Source organism: Rhinatrema bivittatum, chromosome 10, assembly GCF_901001135.1.
Source record: "Rhinatrema bivittatum chromosome 10, aRhiBiv1.1, whole genome shotgun sequence".
Classification (NCBI taxonomy): domain Eukaryota; kingdom Metazoa; phylum Chordata; class Amphibia; order Gymnophiona; family Rhinatrematidae; genus Rhinatrema; species Rhinatrema bivittatum.
In genome coordinates, this window is record NC_042624.1 from 105503892 (window position 1) to 105526446 (window position 22555).

A 22555-nucleotide genomic window follows, 5' to 3' on the forward strand; every position below is an offset into this window, starting at 1 on the left:
AATTAATGCAAATGAGGGGAACAAAGACGCCTCCTAGTGATTCCCCCCCACAGGTATTCAAGTGTCCAGTCGTAGTCTGTGGAAACCCTATCTCCCTCTCTCAAGTACAGCCTTAAAGCTTGCATCTTTACAGATCGGAGCAGGGATTGGGGGGGGGGGGGGGGGAGGGGATCATGGAAAAGTCACGGGGTTCCCTGGTCCTTTTTTTTAAACGATGGCCCACCAACGCTTTCAGCTCAGATTCACAAAACGCTCCCGCACGCACGCAGCAAAAGCCTTAACTTCCGTAAACAAAGCCGCGTCAGCGTCACGCGAGGCCCAAAGCACCGCCTCACCGCCGCCTGCCCCGCCCCTGACTCCCCCCCCCCCCCGGCTGCGCGATCCCAGGCAGGACGGCCGAGTGCGCGCTCACCACGCCATAGATAACAGTTCCCCACCCCTTTCATGTCTTCTCACTTCCACCTCGGCAGCTGCCCCTTGTCACGTGACATAGGTGGGCGTCGGCTTCGAGAAGGAACTTCCGCTGCAGGCGGCGGAAGAAGTCATGGCTCGGAACCAGGAGAAGCAGTACGGCCGGCTGAACAGGCTGTGGCTACAGAGGCAGAAGGAGGGTAGGGGCGGTTGTGTTTTTTGTTTTTTTTTAATTCTTTTAGCATTAGAGGTGAGGGTACCCTAAGTCTGTGGAAGCATTGACGTCTTTTCGTTGGGGCAGCGCCTGCCATTTAGTCCTGATATGCGAGCACGAGAGCTGCAAACGGTGGGGTTGTGCCTTAACATCCGAGTTCTCGCCTCGCTTTATCAGTGGCCGCAGTCGGCTCCTCGCAGTTGGCAAAGAACAGTGAAGAGTTTTGTGGAGCTCTACATCCGACCTGGGTGTTCCAAAAAAAAAAAAATCAAACTCTGCTCCAAACTAATCGCTTATGAAATCTTAGTCGTCGCTAGTGATTCCTGGAAATACTGCATCAGGGGAATATGCTTACCTGCACACCTCTGTTGCGTGGTTTCCCTCGGACTGAGCTCTCATTACAACATTCAACAGACATATGCAGATAAATACTCATCCTCAGACTTGCAGACACCTTGCCAAACTGACTTAGGGTTGAATCAAGTTGCTCTCTTTTTTTTTTTTTTTTTTTTTTTTGTGTCATATCTGATGTGGACCATGTTTCGAGGAGACTTCTACTTCAGGGAATGTAATTTGGCAGCATCTACCACAGCTTTTGGCTCACATGAATGCTGTGGAGACATTTACTGTTGCCTGTGATATCACGGAAATAGCAGATATATTTGCGTTATCTCTGTCGCCTGTTGTGACGGCAGCCCCTCAATATTTATCTGACTAAAATCTGTATTGTTTGAATTCAACTCTATGATAACGGAAAATGTCATAATGCCTCTATATCGCTCCATGGTGAGACCACACCTTGAATACTGTGTACAATTCTGGTCGCCGTATCTCAAAAAAGATATAGTTGCAATGGAGAAGGTACAGAGAAGGGCAACCAAAATGATAAAGGGTATGGAACAGCTCCCCTATGAGGAAAGGCTGAAGAGGTTAGGGCTGTTCAGCTTGGAGAAGAGACGGCTGAGGGGGGATATCATAGAGGTCTTTAAGATCATGAGAGGTCTTGAACGAGTAGATGTGACTTGGTTATTTACACTTTCGAATAATAGAAGGACTAGGGGGCATTCCATGAAGTTAGCAAGTAGCACATTTAAGACTAATCGGAGAAAATTCTTTTTCACTCAACGCACAATAAATCTCCGGAATTTGTTGCCAGAGGATGTGGTTAGTGCAGTTAGTGTAGCTGGGTTCAAAAAAGGTTTGGATAAGTTCTTGGAAGAGAAGTCCATTAACTGCTATTAATCAAGTTTACTTAGGGAATAGTCACTGCTATTAATTGCATCAGTAGCATGGGATCTTCTAGGTGTTTGGGTAATTGCCAGGTTCTTGTGGCCTGGTTTGGCCTCTGTTGGAAACAGGATGCTGGGCTTGATGGACCCTTGGTCTGACCCAGCATGGCAATTTCTTATGTTCTTATGTTCTTATAATAGTACGCTGTAAGTTTTGATTGTTTAGTTTTTGAGGGTTGATTGCATTGTCCAGCCTTTCCCATTTATTGGACTCTTGGTTAGTAGTAGTAATTTCCCACACATTTGTGTTAAACTACATGCTGGCTTTATGTTGGCTAACAAAAGAGAAAATCAGTGACTAGCTGATGAGTGCATTTTTTCCCCAGTACAAGCAATAGTCCCCTACGATGAGCAGACTTCTCAAATTTTTCCATTTAGCATATGCTTTCATGTTATAACAATAGTCCCCGAGCCCACTAGAAAACAAAATTATAGAAGAGTAAATTGGACTGGTGCATGTCACAGCTTTCGTTCTTTACAAGTGATAGGGTGTTACTAACTTACTGTTGCCCTGGTCTTCATCTTGCCACACACCTTCACATTTTCTAGTACCTATTCTTTGAAACCTCCCCCTTGTCGAGGTAGCACATGCCACCTAGTTGGTAGGGCTCTTTTGATCCACCTTCTTGGCTAGTGCAGACGCTCAAGTTGGCCTAAACCAAACTCTGTGTTACTGCTTATTAATGCAAATCCATTAATTTCCTCAGCATGTTGAAATTTAAGACGAAATATATGGCAATGAAGTGTGGAAAATATGATTTATATTTTACCCACATGGCTTCAGTTTAAAGTAAGAACTAATCTCCATTGCTAGATTTGCCTTACATGTTATCAGACATTTATTGTAACTATACAACATGTTTTTGCATGACAGATGGTCATCTGAAGGAGATACATCAGAAAAGACCCAAACTGGTAAGTTGTTTTTTTTTTTTTTAAGTTTGATATTTCTCAGGATTTAATTTACCATATTATCAGAACTTCTTATGCCAGGGGAGTGAGTTGCTTTTTTCCTTACTGCCATCTATGATGATTCCTAATTTGGGTGAAAAGCCCCTAGATGAAATCCACCCTTAGTATGAGACCACTAAAAATGAAATACAGGCCTTTTTTTTTTTTCTAACTAAAACATCACTTGGTAAAAACAGCCCCTTTATCCATATCAGATGTGTGGGGGGAAATTCTCTGGTTGACAGTCCTTACTTACAACACTCACCTCTACATGATCATATAAGTCATATTTATAGTATCTCCTTTGGGATCATACTATACTATAGGGGTATCTAGTCAACATGTTTTAGCACTGAGCTGGTAATGATAAATGCTTGTTTAATTAATAAATGGGTTTTATATGGTTGTAAGAGTTATGCTGATTGTATCTGTTTTCTCCAAGTCTACTTTACATTCTGCTGCTGAAGTGAAAAAGTGGATCCCAAGTATTAAAAATGAAATTGAGTACTACTTGGAGGTAATGTTAAAATATACTAACTGCTCGATATCTTTTTCTTGTGTGTCATAAGGCAGTTTCACAGTCAAAATGGACATGGACATTTAAGCATATATTAACTGGTTTCTATGCACTACTTCCTCAAGCATGAGATCACAGCAGTGGCATGCTTTGACAAGTAAAAAAAACACAGTATTCCTTGCTAAACACAATGAATGAGATTTGACACCTAGCTAGCTGCGCAGGAGAGCTGTAATCTGCAGACTGTGGTCTGTTAACCGGGTGCTGCTTCATGCAGAAATCAAACTGGGCAGTAACTGCTGAGCAAATGGTTCAAAACATTTTTCAAGTCTATCATATTGAAAAGAATATGACCTAGTGACAGAGCCCACCACAAAGTAACACTGGAAATTACAATTTTTTTAGCCGCCCAGTTTCAATGCTGCGGCTTTTGTCTGTTGGATAATTGAATCTGTTTTCATTTACATTTGCAGATTTGGTTGTCCTGCATTAGGCATGCTTTGCATTGGTGCGAGTGCCTCTTGTTGAGGTTGTCCCCGTCTGTCCTGTATGCATGTGAGGCTGTGCGCATGCACGGTTGCATACTATTTCCAACGCAGCAGTGCACATGCCACGTCAGGCAGAAGAGCAGGACTCCACGCTGCTTCTTTTGCTGCTGCTGAAGAGGGGAGAAGCAGTGTTTAGTGTAGCTCACGGGTGGGGAAATCTTTGGCCTGCATCTCTTGTTCTCCCATCCCCCTTCTTCCTGCCCCAACACATGCTCACAGCCAGAGCAGGTGAGGGTCATGAAATGCACCTCTGAGCAATGACTGTGGTACACACTTTTTTTTATATTTAAATTTTATTAATCCATAGGTTGCAATGCAATTTCACTTCAACATCATGTAAAACTTTCAACATCATCAACAAGTCATAGCAACAGAATTCCATGGATATCTTCATTTTTACCTCCCCCCCCTCCCTTACCCAGCGACTATCGAAAATGATACAATAACATAAGGTTTCACTGAGGCTCAGCTTAGACACTTATACCAAAGCAAAAAGGGCTCCCAAATTGCTATGTGAGTGTACATCTTGTCATTACTTATTGCGGTTAAGCAACTCGTATAATGTAACAGCCCCAGTCTCTCAAGGTAAGTCCTCTGAGAGGGCACATAGCTTCTCTTCCAGTGGGCTGCCACTTCACACACTATTTTAGTTGCCACAGGTGACCAAATATTCAGATATATACAAGAAGAACTATCTTGGAGTCCCAGGGAACTTGTTTTGATACCGCATCTTTCATTACCCCAGTGAACCTTTTCCAAAAGGTTACTGTTTTTGGACAAGTCCACCATACACGCTAAAATGTTCTTGCTGGACCACACTGTCTGCAGCATAACGGGGATAAAGTTTATGTAACCTATGAGGTGTGAAGTACCACCTAAATAGAATTTTATAATTTGTTTCAAGAATCTCTGAAGATGTAGAACTCTTAGCTGCTGCCCATGGCTTGCACTTTCCAATTTCTTGTTCTTGGTGCTATTAATGTGGCTCAGTGATACACAGGTTGAGAAATTGCCAGTGAGCTCGCCGGGTAAATAATTATACTGGCTTCTTTTTATTAAAATAAGGTAATATCTTGTCCCACACAAAGCAATTCTTGAACAATCCCAATTCTCTATTTCCTCCATCCAAGGAGGATAGCCCTGGGTAACTTGGATCCTTTGGTCGACTCAGGGCTGGTTTCTCTGTAACTGAATCCTTCAGGGCTGCTTACATAGCAGTAGATGTCCTCCTCTGGGTCCGAACTGGCCCAGCTGGCTGCGCAACTCGCAGCTTGCTCTTCCATGCTATGGAAGACTTTGTCTTAGTAACCTGGCTGCTGGCTTCCACTGTTGTTGTCATAAATGGGGACCACTTAATTGCAGAGCGGTCTGAAACTTGCCTTGCTACTGATGCCGAATGATTAGGTTAATTCAGTTGAAATGTAGGCTCCAGCTTTTGAGGTAATATAGTAGATGTGGCAACTAAAGACAAGTTGGCCCATCCAGCTTGCCTAGTTGAACTGGCCTATGCTTCAGCACCTGTAGGATAATGCTTCTTGTCCAAGTTGGTTTTTGTTTGTTTTTTTTTTCTCATTGATTCTCTTCCGTCCTGTGCTCTATATAATACCTGACCTCCCATCCCAGGCCTTTCTAGTGTGTTTAAAGTCCAAAGAGGCACTGGTACAAATACTGCAAAGGTCTAACTTAGAGCAGACTGGCACTCTTTTAAAAGAGTCCAAGAGCAGAAAGCTTCAAGTCAGCATTTGCAAAGAGCAGTCATTAATTTATAAAGAGGTGAAGTTTCAGCACAGTGCTGGGAGACAGATCTTTTGAATGCTTTGACTTGTCACTGACCCTGTAACTTCGGCCATAGCTTCCTACATTATAGTCCGTGCAAATTTGGGTAACATGAACAGCAATATTTATTCTCCCATCTTCTGAGGCCTTTGTAAGGAATTTCTGAACTCTTGGCTTCTGGCGGTGGCTGCATGTCTGCATTTGACTTACAGAGTTTAAAGTGCTCTTAAGCTCCTGTTGGGGGTGCTGTGTAAAACTTGGTGATTTTTTTTTTATGGTACTCTGGGAAGACGAGAGAGCACCGTATCCAGGCAACACTACATTTTACACTGCAAAAACACACTGGAGATTTATAGCTTTCTACTGATTAATAAATACAATACAGTAGAAATCTTCAATTTGGAATATTTGTCTTTCTGTTTTAGCAGTCACAGCTGTGCCACTATTCTGAATGCAAAATTCAGGAGTTTCAGGAGAACCTTGAGATGCTCAGAAAAGAGTACCAGAGCTACCTGTGGAGATTACGACGTTTGGACCCCTCCTGTAAAGAGCACCCTTGGAAACCACGGGGGTACACGAGAAAGAGAGCAGCAGTGCAGGCCCTGCCAGCCTGCAGTCAGCCAGGTAGCATGTCCCATGAATGAGAATAAAAGTTCTTTGCAAAGAATGATTTCCCACAGGGTTTCTGTAGAAACAGAAATAGTCTTGATGGAACCACTGATATGGGGAAGTCTTGGGCTCATTCTGTTTTAAAGAGACTCTGCAGCTGCACTTGACCTCGGTTTATTTTCTTGCAGCCTTTTCCGGATGAAGGTGCGTCTTTTCTCTGTGGCACTCCCAAGACCTTAGGGAAGCCCTCAGGGAGATGACTTTCTGATAGGTGCCATAAGAACCCCGTGCGCAGCACCTGGAAACCAGTCATTAAGTTTCAGAGAAACAGCTTGACTTTAAGTTATTTTCTCTGGCGTTTGTATCATGCATTGTGTTAGCACTATGCATTCATGGGTAGCAGTTATCTGATTTTTTTCAGGTGACACCGTTAAAGCGCAGCAGCTTAGCTTTGGTAGAATGCGTCTGGGCAGAGCCCCAGCTTTCCTGCCAGAATTATCCCGTATATACCCGTGTATAGGCCGACCTCTTGAGACCAAAATCCACTGAAATCCATTGGCCCATGTATAAGTCAAGGTTTAAAATGAGTGATCAGGAAGATAAGATTAAAAAAAACCAAAACTATCCCACCCCTTCAAATTTCATTAAATATAAAGGCCCCCCCACAGGGTCACATGGTAAGAGCAAAGGGCCACCGGTGCCATTTTGATTACTGGCAGCTGACAGCCCGGGAGTAGGAAATTGCTCCCGGGCCCCCTCACTGGGGTGGGTCTTGGGGCGTGGTGGTTTGTTTTTTTTTTTAAACGTTTGACAAAAAAGAAATTCCGATCCTGGGATGGACCAAAAGGGCTTACCCCTAATCTGAAAACCAAAACTGGCACAAAAAAATATAATATGGGCACAACTATAGTATGCATGTATAAGTCGAGCCAGCTTTTTTGGGCTTATTTTCTGGCATAACTTTCTCGACTTATACACGAGTATATATGATCATCTCAAAAATCATTGCTTGCACAGTATATTGGCCTTTTGGCTTTAGCAGTTGTCTTACGTTTACATTAGAAGTTCATCAGGTGATTATTCTTCTAATTTTGCATTATTTCACCAGGAGATGACACTTCTGCAAAGTGGTTGTGTACCCCCGTTCTGAACAGCGACACAAAAGGCTTCTCTAAAGAATGTGAGAAGGTGGTGGGTGAATCCAGTCCAAGGCCCGAGGAAAGCAGCAGCTGTGCCAAATTCAACTGCTCCAGCCTGGACCTCAGTACTCAAGACAAACCGCTGATCTTTAACATCAAGAAAATGCATCCAAAGCACCTTTGGTTAAGGGCTTCTAGTGGTATGTGTAAAGATACCACTGGGACAGTGAAAGAGCCATGGGATCCTCAGAGCTTACCAGGAAGCACCTCAACAGCAGTAAGTGAAGTGCAGCCAACATTGTGTAGTGGGAAGGCAGAAAGTATCTTGGGCTTAGACTGCTATTCCTCCTCTTCAGGTGATGAAGTATAGGCGGAGCAGGCCACAGAATCATCCTACAGCCCTGCAGAACCTCTGATTTATTTTCTTTGCCAGTCTCTTCATGTGATTTCAGCAGGAGAAATGACTACTGGTAGTTCAAACTCCTTTTTCTTCAGTGGCTCTCTGGCTAGGAGAGTATCATTGACTCTTAATGTGTTTGCATCAGACATTTCCTTAAACTGGGGGAGGGGGGGGGGAGTGCAGGGAAAGAGTGATATGCCACTCTGGTGATGTACAAAGGACTACAGGCTCAGTGTTATCTTTTCTATTTCATGAAATCCTTCTTTGAATAAACATACAATGTGAAGGTGGTCCAAGAAAGGGCATTACATCAAAAAAATAAGAACTTCCTCCCAGAAAGAAATAAGCAAAATAATAATAAACAAACAAACCCCAACTAAACACCTTGTAAAAAATGTGTTTAAATATTAAGGGGTCAATTTTTCAAAAGCTTAGATCAGGGGTAGGCAGTTCCAGTCCTGGCGTGTCAAAAACAGGTCTGGTTTTCAGGATTTCCACAATGAATACATATGAGATACATTAGCCTACCCTGGAGGCAGTGCATGCAAATCTACCTCATGCACATGCATTGTGGATATCCTGAAAACCAGACCTGCTTCCGACACTCTAGATCCGATGTTTACTACCACTAGCTTAGATGCTCTTTACTCACGTAAGTGTAGTGTCAGCTATATCTGGGTAAGAGGATTTTTAGCCACCCAGAAAACAGACCTTGTGCGGAAAGGGACAAGGTCATTGCAGAGGTGGATTAGAAAACCACGTGCATACATTGAATTTTCAAAGTAGTCCTCACTGTGTAGACATGGCATTAATATGTGCAATCTGTAAGGGTACACGTGAATTAACACCACAATATACCTGAGCACTTTGTGACTGAAAATTGATTTCCTAGCGTGTAGCAGATGGACTCAGGACCAATGGGTATAGTGTACTCCTGCTAGCAGTTGGAGACGGATCAGATTTCAATCTGACGTCAGCCCTAGTACATATACCCCTGCAGGAAGTGCAGCTCTTCAGTATTTTCCATCTCCATAGCAGTTAGGGACTACCTGCACGCTCTCACAGCGTTAGAGTAAAGTTACCGGAGAAAACCCGAAACAAGAAGTCGTCTTACCTCAACAGAGGAGCCCCGCTCTCCTGCGGTGACACCCTCGGGTCCCTCTCAGTTGAGAATTCCCGAGGTGATTTCCGCGATCCCTCGGAGGTGAGCCTCTGTCCGGCGGCCGACTCGCGGCAGGGACTGTTAGAAAAGGCTACATCAGATAATTTGGTTGACTAGTTCAGGTACATAATTGGGTCCCTGATGTATTAAGCTTATAGCCTGATTGAGTATTTCATAATCTAACTGTAGTTCTCAGGATTAGAAGCCACAGTACAAAGGTTCTTAGGACCTAGCCCCCGATTTTGGGCGCGGCTGAGAGGCAGCGGGTGCAACCTTTAGCGCGGCGGTGAAGGTATTTGCCCTCTCCCCCTGCAGCCGGAGAACGCCCGGAACGAAACCGGGACGTGCCGAAGACAAGGTAAGGTAGAAATCTTCTTTAAAGACTCCGGTCTCCGAAGCTTGAGGAGTCGCACAGGTCGCCGGCCGGGATCAGTGCCACCAGGTTGATCCGCCCTAACAGGGCGAGACCCCGGTTAGATCCAAGGGTCCTCCCTCGTGGAGATCCTCGAGGTGGTCGCCATTTTGGCTCTGTCCGCCGCCGCTTTGATCCGTGTGCACAGAGACGAGCTGTGCGCACGACGTTACACGCACAAGGGCCGAGCTTACAAGCGACACGCTTACTGTGCTGGGTGCATAACTACGACCTGTGCGCATATCTTCCTGCACGCGCACACCGGAGCGCACAAGCTATGGCACCACCGGGGAAAACAAACTCAAAGCTCAGGGCCTCTGCCCAGCATGCCTTATCTGCACAGCATGAGGAGGCCACGGCCCTGTGCATACAGTGCAACAAGGCCCCAGGGGACCCAAATCATGGCCCTACCCACTCAGTACCAGACCCCAGCCTCTCGAGCAGTACGCCGGACCTAGTATTACACAGAGACCCCCCCCCCTCCTTCAAACGGGGCTCCCCAGGGACACGGCGCCCCCTCAGTCTTGACCCAGCATCTATTTCCTGGGTGGAATTCTTCAAAGGCCAGCATACCTTTGTCCACATGCAATCGGGACCGCATATAATATGGCCTCAGACTTTACCAGAGGACCTCAATATACCAGGTTCCTCTAGGCCCAGGGAAGTGATCCCACCGCCCAGAAGCCCCACCTTCGGGGACACTGACATCTCAGATGAGGAGTCAGAACCCCTGGAAGAAGGGGAACTCCCTCTGGGGACAGAACCCCATCGAACCATGAGACGCTTCTTCACCAAAAACGAGCTTCCAGACCTGGTCACGAATAGCCTAAAACAGCTTGCCTTCCCGGGCACTAGTACCTCTGGAGATCCTAAGCCGAACCCACTATTGGAGGGACTTCGCCAGACCTCCCGCCATTTCCCTCTCCTGTAGGCCGTCCAGTAATTAATTGATCTGGAATGGGAGGCCCCAGAAACTGCGTTCAAAGGGGGCTGGGCTCTGGCAGCCATGTACCCTCTGGACTCGGCTGCCAAAGATCCCCTGGCATGTCTGAAAGTGGATGCCATGGTCTGCACGGTCTCGAAGCACACTACTATCCCGGTGGAGGGAGGAGCAGCGCTCAAGGTCGTTCAAGACAGACGTCTGGAATCTATCCTCAAACAGTCCTTTGACGCGGCCGCTACGTCCCTACAGATAGCGGCCTGCTGCGCCGTGGTGACACGTGCCTGCCTTTCACAGACCAGGAGCAACTCTCCTGGGGAAGCCATGGATCCAGCAGTATCATTCCTTACGGATGCTGCTTCTGACTTGGTGCGCACTGCAGCTAGAGGAGAGTCATTAGCCGGGTCAGCCAGGAGGCAACTCTGGCTCCGTAACTAGTCGGCCGACGCATCTTCCAAAATAAGACTCACAAGGATGCTCTTCAAGGGATCCCTCCTGTTCGGAAGCGAACTAGAGAAACTTGCTAACAAATGGGGCGAGTCCCCACTGCCGCGGCTACTGGAGGACAGGAATAAGAGAAAACAGCGACTTCCTCCAATCTTCTAGGGGCAGAGGTTCACAGCGCTTCAATCCATACAGAAACACTTATCAAGCGCCTCATCCTACAGGCAGGAACCAGTCCTTTTGGAACAAGCACAACAAAAAAAAGGGGAACCAGCTCGGGACCAGGCCCTAGCCACACCCCACAATGAGAATCGGCCAACTCATCCAAAGGAAGAAGCCATAGGGGGCACTCTTGCCCTATTCTACCAAAGATGGGTCGATAACTTTGGACAAGTGGGTCCTAACCATCATTCGAGAAGGGGGTACTACCTGGATTTCATCCGAACCCCTCCGGACAAGTTCGTGGAATCCCCCTGCCACGACCCCTCCAAGAGGGTGGCAGTGGAAGCTACACTGACCAGATGGCTAGCCCTAGAGGCCATAACCCCAGTACCTCCACAACAAACAAATACTGGACATTATTCCATTTATGTTATCGTCCCCAAGAAAGAGGGAACGTTCAGGCCCATCCTGGACCTCAAGTCTGTCAACCATCACCTGAAGATTCCCCGCTTCCACATGGAAACTCTAGCTCTGTATTAAGGGCGATACAACCGGGAGAGTTTCTCATGTCCCTGGATCTGTCGGAGGCCTACCTACACATTCCGATCCATCAAGAACATCAGCGCTTCCTACGCTTCAAATTCCTGGACAGTCACTACCAGTTCCGGGCACCACACTTCGGGTTAGGCAACACTGAGGAAGGAAGGAATCCTCATACACCCTTTCCTAGATGATTGGCTGATCAGGGCGAAATTCCCAGAGGAAAGTCACCAGGCAACCAACAGAGTCAAAACTCTACTGGAGAGCCTCGGAAGGGTAGTCAACACAAACAAGAGCTGTCTGCAGCCCTTTCAGTCTCTAGAATACTTAGGAGTCCAATTCGACCCCAAAGACGACAAGGTCATCCTGAGACCGACAAGGAGATCAAAACTGATGAACGAGTTGCAAACCCTACTGAGCGAACGGGATTACCTACAAGTCCTCTGTCTATCCACACTGGAAGTAGTGCCATGGGCATGAGCTCACATGAGACCCCTACAGCGCTCACTTCTATCACGAGGGAATCCACTATCCCAGAACTACACTCTACGTCTACAGCTCCCGGGATGAGTTCGCACCCAACTACGATGGTGGCTACAAGACGGCCACCTGAGCCAGGGAACAAGACTATCCTCACCGACCTGGATCCTGCTCACCACGGATGCCAGCCTACGAAGATGGGGAGCACACTGCAAAGCTAACCGCCCAAGGGCAGTGGAACGCAGAAGAACTGGGATGGAACATCAATCGCCTAAAAGCCTGGGCAGTCAGCCTAGCCTGCCTACGGTTTGGTCACAGACTCCGACACAAAGCGGTCAGAGTAATGTCGGACAACGCCACAACAGTCGCCTACATCAACCATCAGGGAGGAACCAGAAGCCAACAGGCGTCTGGAAATAGACTTCCTAATGTCGTGGGCGGAATCGAATCTCCAGGAGATCTTGGCCGTCCACATCGCCGGGAAAGACAACATCACGGCGGATTACCTCAGCAGAGAAAGTCTAGACCCAGGAGAATGGAAGCTGTCTGATTGCAGCGTTGGGGACACCAACCATGGACCTCCTGACAAACCGGTCCAACGCTCAAGTGCCCAGTTTCTTCAGCCGCAGGCGGGAACCTCAGTCCCGGGGGATCGATATCCTGGTACAGACTTGGCCACAGGAAACTGTTACATGCCTTCCCGCCATAGCCCCTATTGGGCGCAATCATTCACAAGATAGAACAGCACAAGGCACCAGTATTTCTTGTGGCCACAGACTGGCCAAGAAGACCGTGGTACGCAGACAGGCGAAGACTACTGACAGGGACCCCCCTGCCACTACCTCCTCACAGGGACCTGCTCCAACAAGGGCCGACCCTCCACGAGGATCCAGCTCGATTCTCTCTTACGGTCTAGCCATTGAGAGGACTCGCTTGAGAAAGAGCAGATACTCGGGGGCTTGTAATTGACACCCTACTCCGAGTATGCAAGTTCACATCTCTAACATACATATGGATTTGGAGAGAATTCGAATCGAGGACCACGGCATCATACCACGTTCAGTCAAAATTCCTACAGATCGGTCTATAGAAGGGATTGTCCCTCAACGCCATCAAGGTACAGGTGGCCGCATTGTCATGCTACTGAACCAAGAGCGAGAGCAACTGCATAGCCTCTCACCCGGATGTTTCCCGCTTCCTGAAAGGAGTCAAGCACATCTGACCACCCCTAAAGAGGCTGGTACCTCTTTGAAACCTCAACTTGGTCCTGGATTTCTTAGCAGGAGCCTCCTTCAGACCTCCCTTGCGGCCTGTCTCTGACTATTAACATTGAAGACAGCCTTCCTACTGGCAGTTTGTTCAGCCTGTCGTATATCAGAGCTACAAGAACTGTCCTGCCGTGAGCTGTTTCTCAGGCTCACCCCGGGAACAATCCAGTTACGCACGGTTCCCTCGCTCCTCTCCAAAGTGGTATCTGACTTCTATCTCAACCAAACCATCTCACTAACATTGCCAGATGAGCATAAGAATTCGGAAGAAACCCGAAGTCTATGCCACCTCAACAATCGGCAGATTCCTATCCAGATACCTGGAAATATCGGAACCCATACGAAAAATGGACCACCTATTCGTCCTTCACAACGGGAAGAGGCAAGGGGAAGCAACCATAGCCCGCTGGATCAAAGAAGTAATCAAGGCGGCCTACATAGAAGCAGGCAAGCCACCACCTCTACAAGTCAAGACCCATTCTACTAGAGCCCAGGCAGTGTCCTGGGCGGAAACCAAGACGCTGTCACCCGCCAAGATCTGCAGGGCGGCGACATGGTCCTCCATCCACACCTTCTCCAGGTTTTACTGCCTGGATGTTCAGGCTTGGGAGGACACAGCATTTGCAAGAGCAGTACTAAGTGGGTCACAGGCAGGCCTCTCACCCGGTTCGGGAGTAGCTTTTATACATCCCATTGGTCCTGAGTCCATCTGCTACATGCTAGGAAATGGAGACATTATTTACCTGATAATTTCGTTTTCCTTAGTGTAGACAGATGGACTCAGTATCCCACCCATGGCTGCCGTCACTCATGGAATTCTCGGGGGACATCTCTGGGAGCGAGTGATTCAAGGGTAAGCTATGCTTCCTTCATCTAGGACATCCACCCTACTGGGTGTCGACGTTTCCGGTTGAGGGCACTGGCGGTCTCCAGCTATTGCCACCTCAATCAGTTCAAATTAATCAAGTTATAAAGTTATTGAAGTTATTTCAAGTTAATTTAATCGGTCAGTCACACATATATCCATAATGCTTTTCAAGGCGAATACTGAAGAGCTGCACTTCCTGCAGGGGTATATGTACTAGGGCTGATGTCAGATTGAAATCTGATCCGTCTCCAACTGCTATCAGGAGCACACTATACCCATTGGTCCTGAGTCCATCTGTCTGCACTAAGGAAAACTAAATTATCAGGTAAGTAATTTCTCCAATGGTTTGGTTTGGACTTAAAAGTAGACACATACCTTTGTTGCTAGATGCCCTATTGAAAATTTCTCTTGTAAGTTAATATAAACTCTGTGAAATAAAATACTTCTAATGCAAAATACGATGAAGCAACATAGCAGACATATGTTAAAACAAATCATCAGAAATCTTTGTTTGTCAATGTGGCAAGGAATCTTGGGAATGGATGTGATGTGGTTCCTCTGAAATAGATCTTGGAGCCAACAGCTGTAGACACAAGCTTTTTATTTAAATGCTAGTAAGCTTGTGGAATCTTTACAGTGTTGTCAACAGTTATAACTCTCTCGTGATGAGATGTTTTCAAAAATTTTATTCACTAATTTTAAAATAGTGCACATTTTTAAAGTGCTTATAAAAAAAAGAAAAAATATTGGTTACACATGCTAAATTATATTAATTGTTTTTGGATGGAGGTTGGGTAGTTGATTTAAAAAAAAAAAAAAAAAAAAAAAAGTGAAATTACCGAAACCTGCGACCTCGTGTATGTGTGTGTATATGTGTGTGTGGGTTTTTTTTTTGTCTTGAATTTTTTTTCACTGGTTAAGTAGCATTGTTGCAATTCAAAATGTTTTGATAAAAAAAAAAAAATCATAGAGCAATTTAGATTCAGGAAGTGGTGGAGATTATATTTGACATTGATATTTTACACCTTTCCAGTGGAAATTGTTGTGCTTGTGATAAAATATAATAAGGCTTTATTGAGAGAGACTGGCACAGCGCTAGCAAAGCACCAGCATAAAACTCCCCCTCGAATGATTATATAGGATTTACAGTTGTACATTTTCAACCCCTAAACTAGGTTATATAATTGTCAAAATTTCTGATTGGCTTTCTACTATAAACAATTAATCAGAATGGCCTTATAGTAATTTGCTCTTGTTTTACCATGCAAATTAATCCTTGTTTCATATGTAAATATCTTCTTGGGGTTTTGCATGTTGGCATGGCCTTGTGTCTGTTCAAAAAATGTTTCTATAACCTTGTGGTCCTGTTAATGGAGTATTTCTAACTTGCAACATTATATGTTTAGCAAAACAAGCACAAGGTTGAAGCACAGATATCTTGTTTGGATGCTATACTTGCTAATAACCAAAAGCTACCTATGATCAAAATATTAGGAGAATAAGAATGACGACCTATGTGACCTGTCAAAAAGTTTCACTGCTTTTTCACTATTACAAGTTATGGCCTATGCATACCTACAACAGATGTTCACATACTTAGGAGGAGGATGATGATTGTATGTGGTTTATTTCCTTCCCTGATTTCCAAGCTGTTACTGACATTGCTGGGGACCAGTAGGCTAACTTCCTAGAAACTAACCAGATCAGTGCTGACAGCTTGGGGGGGTCCATGGTGCCTGGATGTTCAGGTAACAGCCTCATTCGTTTCGATAGCTGTTTAGATTATTACAAAGTGTGGTGGTAGGACGAGGGGGGGGGGAAGAGGCCAGGGTGTTCAATTAAAGACTGGTCTATGCATGCTCATCTACTCCGAAGGAGAAGGCACTAGAAAAGGACTTGGCTAAGGAACAGCATTGTACAAGCAGTCAAGCTTCTGTGGCTGGCAGCTAGGATATGACCTTAGGAGTATGGATCAGAATAACTGGCCAGACTGGATAGCCTAACTGGTCTTTTATCCGCCATCATCTGCTATGTTACCGATGTGACCCAGACATGAGCAGGAAATATGTTCCTTTTCCTCCGAATCTAGCTGGGCCATTGGAAAATAGAGGCTTCTCCTTCGAAGATGACTTCTATAACACTAGTAACCCCCCCCCCCCCCCCCAAAACAACTCCAGTGGCCAAGAGCCTTCCTAGTTTGGTGTTAGCTATTTAAAAAAAAAAGTAGATCATGGGGCAGGTGCCCCATGCTGCTAGGCCCCTCAGGGGTGAACTCTAGCAGCTGAGAAGAAATGATTTTGAAGGTTGGTGGTGTTTTGTTTTTCAAATAGCATTCAGCTGAAAAGCACTTTCCCTTTGCTACTGAAGCCACCCATTTCTCAGCCAGGAAAGTTATCACTAGTTTAGATTAGAGGGACAATGGTTGCAGTGAAAATACAGCCGCGACAACTAGAAGCAAAGTATTATATTATCTACAAAAGTTTGGGAACCATTTTAGTAACTTACATTTTAATAAATGTAAAATATATTACTTGCTTAAAACAATGGCCTGAGCAATGTACATAAAAACTTTCATATTTCAAAAATGGTACAGAAAACATAAACCAAACAATGATTGAAATGTACTAATAGTAGATTAACTGGACAGCAGGCCATGGTAGGCCTACTAGTGCCTTGGAGCTCTCTACTAGTGCCATAACTGCACAATGGTTGGGGTTGGTCTATGGGATCTTCATCCTTTTTTATGGAAATTCTCATGTGCCAGTTAAGTGTGGGCCATAGTTGTCATCGTGTTAGTAAATGCATTGGAAACATCTATTAAAAAAAGAGTACAAGCAGCATGTGCTTATGGATAACACACCTGGGAGATAATACAGTAGCCATGGCAGTCCTACTAAAATTAGTGCTTTTTATGATTTATTATAGGCGAACAGAATAATTTGTTGTGGTGCTAATTTATGTTGGACTGCTTAGAAGTAAAGAGCCAAATACAGCACGCTGGGGTGGACCATCTGGGACTGCAGCTCTGGTTCATTGGCCATGGCAGAAAACAGATGCCATAGTGAACCATGATTTGTATTGCTGTTCCAAATAACCTTTGCATTTTTGAAAGCATGCTCAGGAAAAGATTTAGAGGACACTTTTTTTTAAATGTTAAGTGATGTGTGATTTTATTCCTGCTCTTGGTATAACCATATCTCTCCCCCTTGGAAAGGGGGGGTCACACTTCAGAGGCTGCAGAGCATTGAGCTACTGGAAAACCAGGCTGTGGGAAGCAGGATTACCTACGGGACAGAAGGGATCACAGAAGGAATAAAAGCCACATGGAAACTGGTGTTCCAAACTAGAAAAAGAATTGATTAAAAAAAAGCCAGTTTTAAAGTCCAGCAGAAAGGAAAAATTAGCAAAACAGTTCATAAATGAAATAGCTTTTTCAACAGTTCAGAAGAGTTTCAAGAGAGGCTATTCACTTCTTACATTGCTTAAGATCTTTCATAAGAACATAAGAAATTGCCATACTGGGTCAGACCAAGGGTCCATCAAGCTCAGCATCCTGTTTCCAAGCCCTTTGGCTAGTACCCAAACATTAAAAAGATCCCAAGCTACTAATGCTGGTAACAAGCAGTGGCTATTCCTTATTGATTAATAGCAGTTTATGGACTTCTTCTCCAGGAACTTATCCAAACCTTTTTTAAACCCAGTACTTTCATGATTTTGTAGAGCTGAATCATATCCCCCCTCAGCCGTCTCTTCTCCAAGCTGAACAGCCCTAACCTCTTTAGCCTTTCCTCATAGGGGAGCTGCTCCATCCCCTTTATCATTTTGGTCGTCCTTCTCTGTACTTTCTCCAGTGCAACTATATCTTTTTTGAGATGTGGCAACCAGAACTGCATGCTATTCGAGATGGAGCAATACAGAGGCATTATGACATCCACCATTTTAGTTGCTATTCATATCCTAATAATTCCTAACTGTTTGCTTTTTTGACTGCCGCAGCACACTGAGCTGATGATCTCAATGTATTATCTACTATGACTCCTAGATTTCTTTCTTGGGTGGTAGTTCCTAATATAGAATATAACATTGTGTAACTATAGCATGGGTTATTTTTCCCTCTAGGCATCACCTTGCACTTGTCCACATTAAATTCCATCTTCCATTTGGACGCTCAATCTGTCAGCCTTGCAAGGTCGTCCTGATTTAACTACTCTGAATAATTTTGTGTCATCTGCAAATTTGATCACTCTCTCATTGTACCCCTTTCCAGATCATTCATAAACATATTAAAAACGTACAGCTCCATTAAAACCTCCGTTTCTCTTCCGGTCCTAATGGCAAACAGGAAAAACCATCTTCACCCTCCCCCACAACTTTGGCTGCAGGTTTCCCCAGGCAGATGGGGTCCTTGCTGGATCCTTATCTTTCCAGTTGGCCATTAGCCTTTACCAAAGTGAGCTTCTGAGGCTCACCCCAGCAGATCAGTGCCTCTTTAAACACACAAGCCCCACGTTCCTCCTTAGTAAAAGGCCTCCCTATGTCTCATTGGGCCATCCTATACCACTTCTAAACCCCAGTGATGTGGGCTGTGGAAACAAACTTTTAATATCGGACAGGAAAGTCATTATTCAGAAAAGCAAACAAGATCTATGGAGAGTTGCTACATGTTTGCCATGCAAGACTAAGAGGAGAAGGTCTCCAGAAATTGTTGTACTGATACAAAGCATTCTTTCTCGCTACAAACAATTGCTGCAATTCGCTTTATATCGGTCTTCCATTCTCCTTGATTAAGCCGTTGCAATTGTTGTAGAACTCTGCAGTGCGATTAATTACCAGTTGCAGTAGAATCAAACCTTTCCCCTGCTCTTGTCAATCTCCACTGACTCCCTGTTCAGTGGAGAATAAAATAGAAGGTGGCCAAGTTAACTCAAACTCCTTGCCACCGATTCTTAGCCTTGGGAAAATGTGATGCTATAGTTGTATAACCCAGCAAGAGCTTTAAGGTCCTCTCAGACGGTACTGCTTGAGGTCCTCTCTACCAAATAAGCAAGGCTATGTGAAACCAGGGAATGTGCAGCATCTGCTCTCTGGAATTCGCTTTCTCTGGAAATTAGGTTGATAGATTTAAACATCTTTAGACACGGTGTTTTAAAAACATATCTATTTCAAAAGGCTTTTGATTTGTCTTGGATCTAGATTGCTTTTAACTGTTTGCTTTCTTTTTAACATTTAGAGATGCTGTTGTCACCATTTTAGCTTTTGAGAAGTTGGTGAAGTTTTTATTTGGCCAACTTTTAGAAATTGTGTATGCTTTACTTGACATTGTGTTTTTGTTTTTGATAATGATTTTAGTTTTTATGTCTACTATTTTAGGTTCTGCTGTATATGTTAATTTGTAAGCTGCTGCAGGCTTTGGTACTAGCGCTGTAGAAATACTAATAAATAAATAAATAGGCCAACACCTCCAATCTATATCCCAATGACTAGGCTATTTATAAGCAAAACATTTAAGTGGTTGATAAATGAATACCATTTCTACAAGTGGCTAATGCAAGTTCTCTCTTTGATATGTAAATATGTAAGATGAGCCTAGAGTAGAGCTGGACTGCAGCTCTACTCTGTATTCTTTTCAGTGCTTTACCACAATGAGTATTAACAAGCTTGTAGTCTGGTCTCTAGAAACTTTTTTCATACTGTCTTTGTCTAGCAAATACTACACTCAATATTAAGCAAATTTGCAATACATTACTTAAAAATGATGAAATACTTAAGAATAATGATTTACAATGAGGCTTGCCTTTATATTGCTGCTCTGTTGCCTCAATGCCCCAGGGAAGTACCCTTTCATAGGTGTATTCATCATCGAATCTTTGCAGAGTACTTTTATACCAGCCCCTTTAGGGAATCAACTTATCTAGCAATCGCTCCTTAGCTCATGCCTCCATGGAACTCCCATTGCTGGAAGATTCATTTAGTAAGGGCTAGGCATCTTTATATTTCTTTTCCTGATGGTTGAAGGTAGGGGTGTGTGCATGTGTAATAAACTTTATATAACTTCCTTGTGCCTGATTTGCTCCAGATTATATATACATCTCATAACCAGTATTTGGGAAAATGCAAACATAAAAGGAGGTGTTGCATAAAGATCATTGGTTCTGTCTTCCTTTTAATGGAATTTCTTACCTCTTCTGTAATAGTTTGGTTAATTGATAATTTTCTATAATCCTGATAAAGATGGGAATGAAATGGAGCGGAAATTAGTGGCTGGAGTTTGTGTTTCTAGTTGTGAAAGTATAAATAGGTATTCTGATAACTAGTGGTTATAAACCCAACCCAGCAAGTTGGGCAGGGGGGGGGGGGGTCCTGAAATATAGTTACATTTTTACATTTATTTTAGATGCAGTGAAACAAATACTGTTTCATATCTGAAAGGTCTTTTTTTTTTTTGTACCACCACCAGAATATTGGAGAAAAGCAGGGCCAGTGAAAGCACTAGGCTTAGAGTGCCAGAGCCCTGGGGATGGTGTGGGCCCCGAAGAGGAAGTAGTATCGCTCGAGTGGGAAGGAGGAGCAAAAGCAGGCAGCAGCATCGGCCGGAAGGAGCAGGAACGGAACAGGGTCGAGCCTATGCAGCTGAAGACACGAGAGGGGGCAAGAGCAGAGCAGCACTGGGCCCCAGCCTGAAGATAAGTTTGGGCGGCTGCACCAATTAAAACAAAAAAAGTTTCTGCTGTCATTTCTGTGCTCCAGTGTGTGTGTGTGTTTTAGAGCATGTGTTTAGATGAGAGAGAGAATGTGCACAACAATGGCTTTCTTCTCCCTGCTAATCCATGGCCATCTCAGCATGTCTGGAAATGAAAAGTTCCTGGTTATGGCAGATGGGAGTTGAGTTGTTTTTTTTTTAAATCATTTAATTATTGGATGGTTTTTGTGTCCGCTGTTTTGAAATATTTTATTGGCATTTTGAAAAATGTCACACACTTTCCCAAAGTTTTTAATTATTGGATGATATTGGTCAATTTTTTTGAAATATTATTTTTATTATGAAGGCTTAGTAAATGTTTCACTATTATTGTTTTATAGTTCTTGATTCTATTCATGGATGTTTGATGAGGAATGTCACTGCATCTGATTTTTCCATTGTTGCACTGCATACAGTATCTCTTATAAGGGCTTCCAGTTCAATTTTTGTCTGCACATTTCTATTTTTACTTTCTGGTCTCTTTATTTGGTGAAGGTCTGTCTGTGTTCTGCATGTGTGGCCAAGGTGATATATTCAGCTAGTGTGTAACCTGGCTTGTTCTGTTTTCTTAATACAAGGTATATTGGTGTTTTAGGGCCTGAGATTTCAGTGTTGCCTTTTCATCGATTAGCCTTGCTGTTTGAGCGCTGACAGTTAGTGCTGTTCTTGTATGGGAGGTTTACTATACAGAAACTGTTTACTCATGGCTTTCTGAAGATCAAATCCCCACACATTACAACAGGCCTTAGAGTATATGTGTTCCACTGTCTTTTTTTGCAGGGTTTTCTGGCTGGTGCCACAGCAGTGCCTCTCAATATAACATACATGTTCTTTTCAGCAATATTTTTACCTCAAGGACTGTATATTGAATGTCCTTTTTCATATAAAATCGACAAATGCATACCTTTTTATTTGTGTGTGAGGAGGGCTGGGGATTGCAAGTCTGTAAGGTTTGTCTAGGGTGCCTGACTCCAGTCCTCGAGCAAAGCTTTCGGGAGTAGGCTGGACTCTACTGCTTTTTATCATTTAGAAAAAGTTGGCAGTAGTATCCAGTTGTAACTATAATCAGTGCCTGCCACCTGCTGGAAAGCAAGGCTAATTACAATTCTAAAAAACATTGTTATAACTACACAGAAAATACTGTTACAGTACATTGGACTAAAGTAATAGGAGAAAAAAAGTCTTAAAAGCATAACTTTGTGCCCATGGTCACACTATACCAAGTGGCAGCAATGCTTGGAATGCTTGATACTGTGCTATTGCACTTAAGCTACACCACTGATTTTTCCCATAGGGAGAAAGCTATTTGTAAGAGACTAGCTTTTCACTGGACAACTACAGCAGCTAATTATGACCAATGTGTAGATTTATTTCCAGTAGCCCTGCTGGGAGAGCCCCAAAACAGGCTTGAATTTCAAGATATCCATCATGAATATGCATGAGAGATTTATATGCAAATATCTCATACATATTCAGTGTGGATATCCTGAAAATTAGCCCTCGTTTGGGCACTTGAGGATAGGTGTTGGCTACTCCTGTAATCGCATTTAAAAAAACAAAAAAAAAGGAAAATTAGTTTCTTACCTGATAATTTTCGTTCCTGTAGTACCAAGGATCAGTCCAGGACACCTGGGTTGTGACTCCGCACCAGTAGATGGAGACAGACTAAAACTTGTGGGCGGAGCC

At 44.1% G+C, this 22555-nt stretch overlaps 1 protein-coding gene across 3 annotated transcripts; it reads left to right on the forward strand.

Annotated features, from left to right (window-relative positions):
- Positions 1-372: 372 nt before the first annotated feature.
- Positions 373-20863, forward strand: LOC115099998. 3 transcript variants are annotated; one of them, XM_029618120.1, is made up of 6 exons: positions 373-611; positions 2789-2829; positions 3308-3382; positions 6132-6330; positions 7424-7731; positions 20588-20863. In XM_029618120.1, exons 1-6 carry the CDS (start codon positions 545-547, stop codon positions 20612-20614), a joined length of 717 nt encoding a protein of 238 aa, XP_029473980.1. In that variant the 5' UTR covers positions 373-544; the 3' UTR covers positions 20615-20863. The 3 variants fall into 3 exon arrangements, with proteins under 3 accessions (XP_029473980.1, XP_029473979.1, XP_029473981.1); XM_029618119.1 differs by lacking the exon at positions 20588-20863 and having other exon boundaries at positions 7424-8165; XM_029618121.1 differs by lacking the exons at positions 3308-3382; positions 20588-20863 and having other exon boundaries at positions 7424-8165.
- The last annotated feature ends 1692 nt before the right edge of the window (positions 20864-22555 follow it).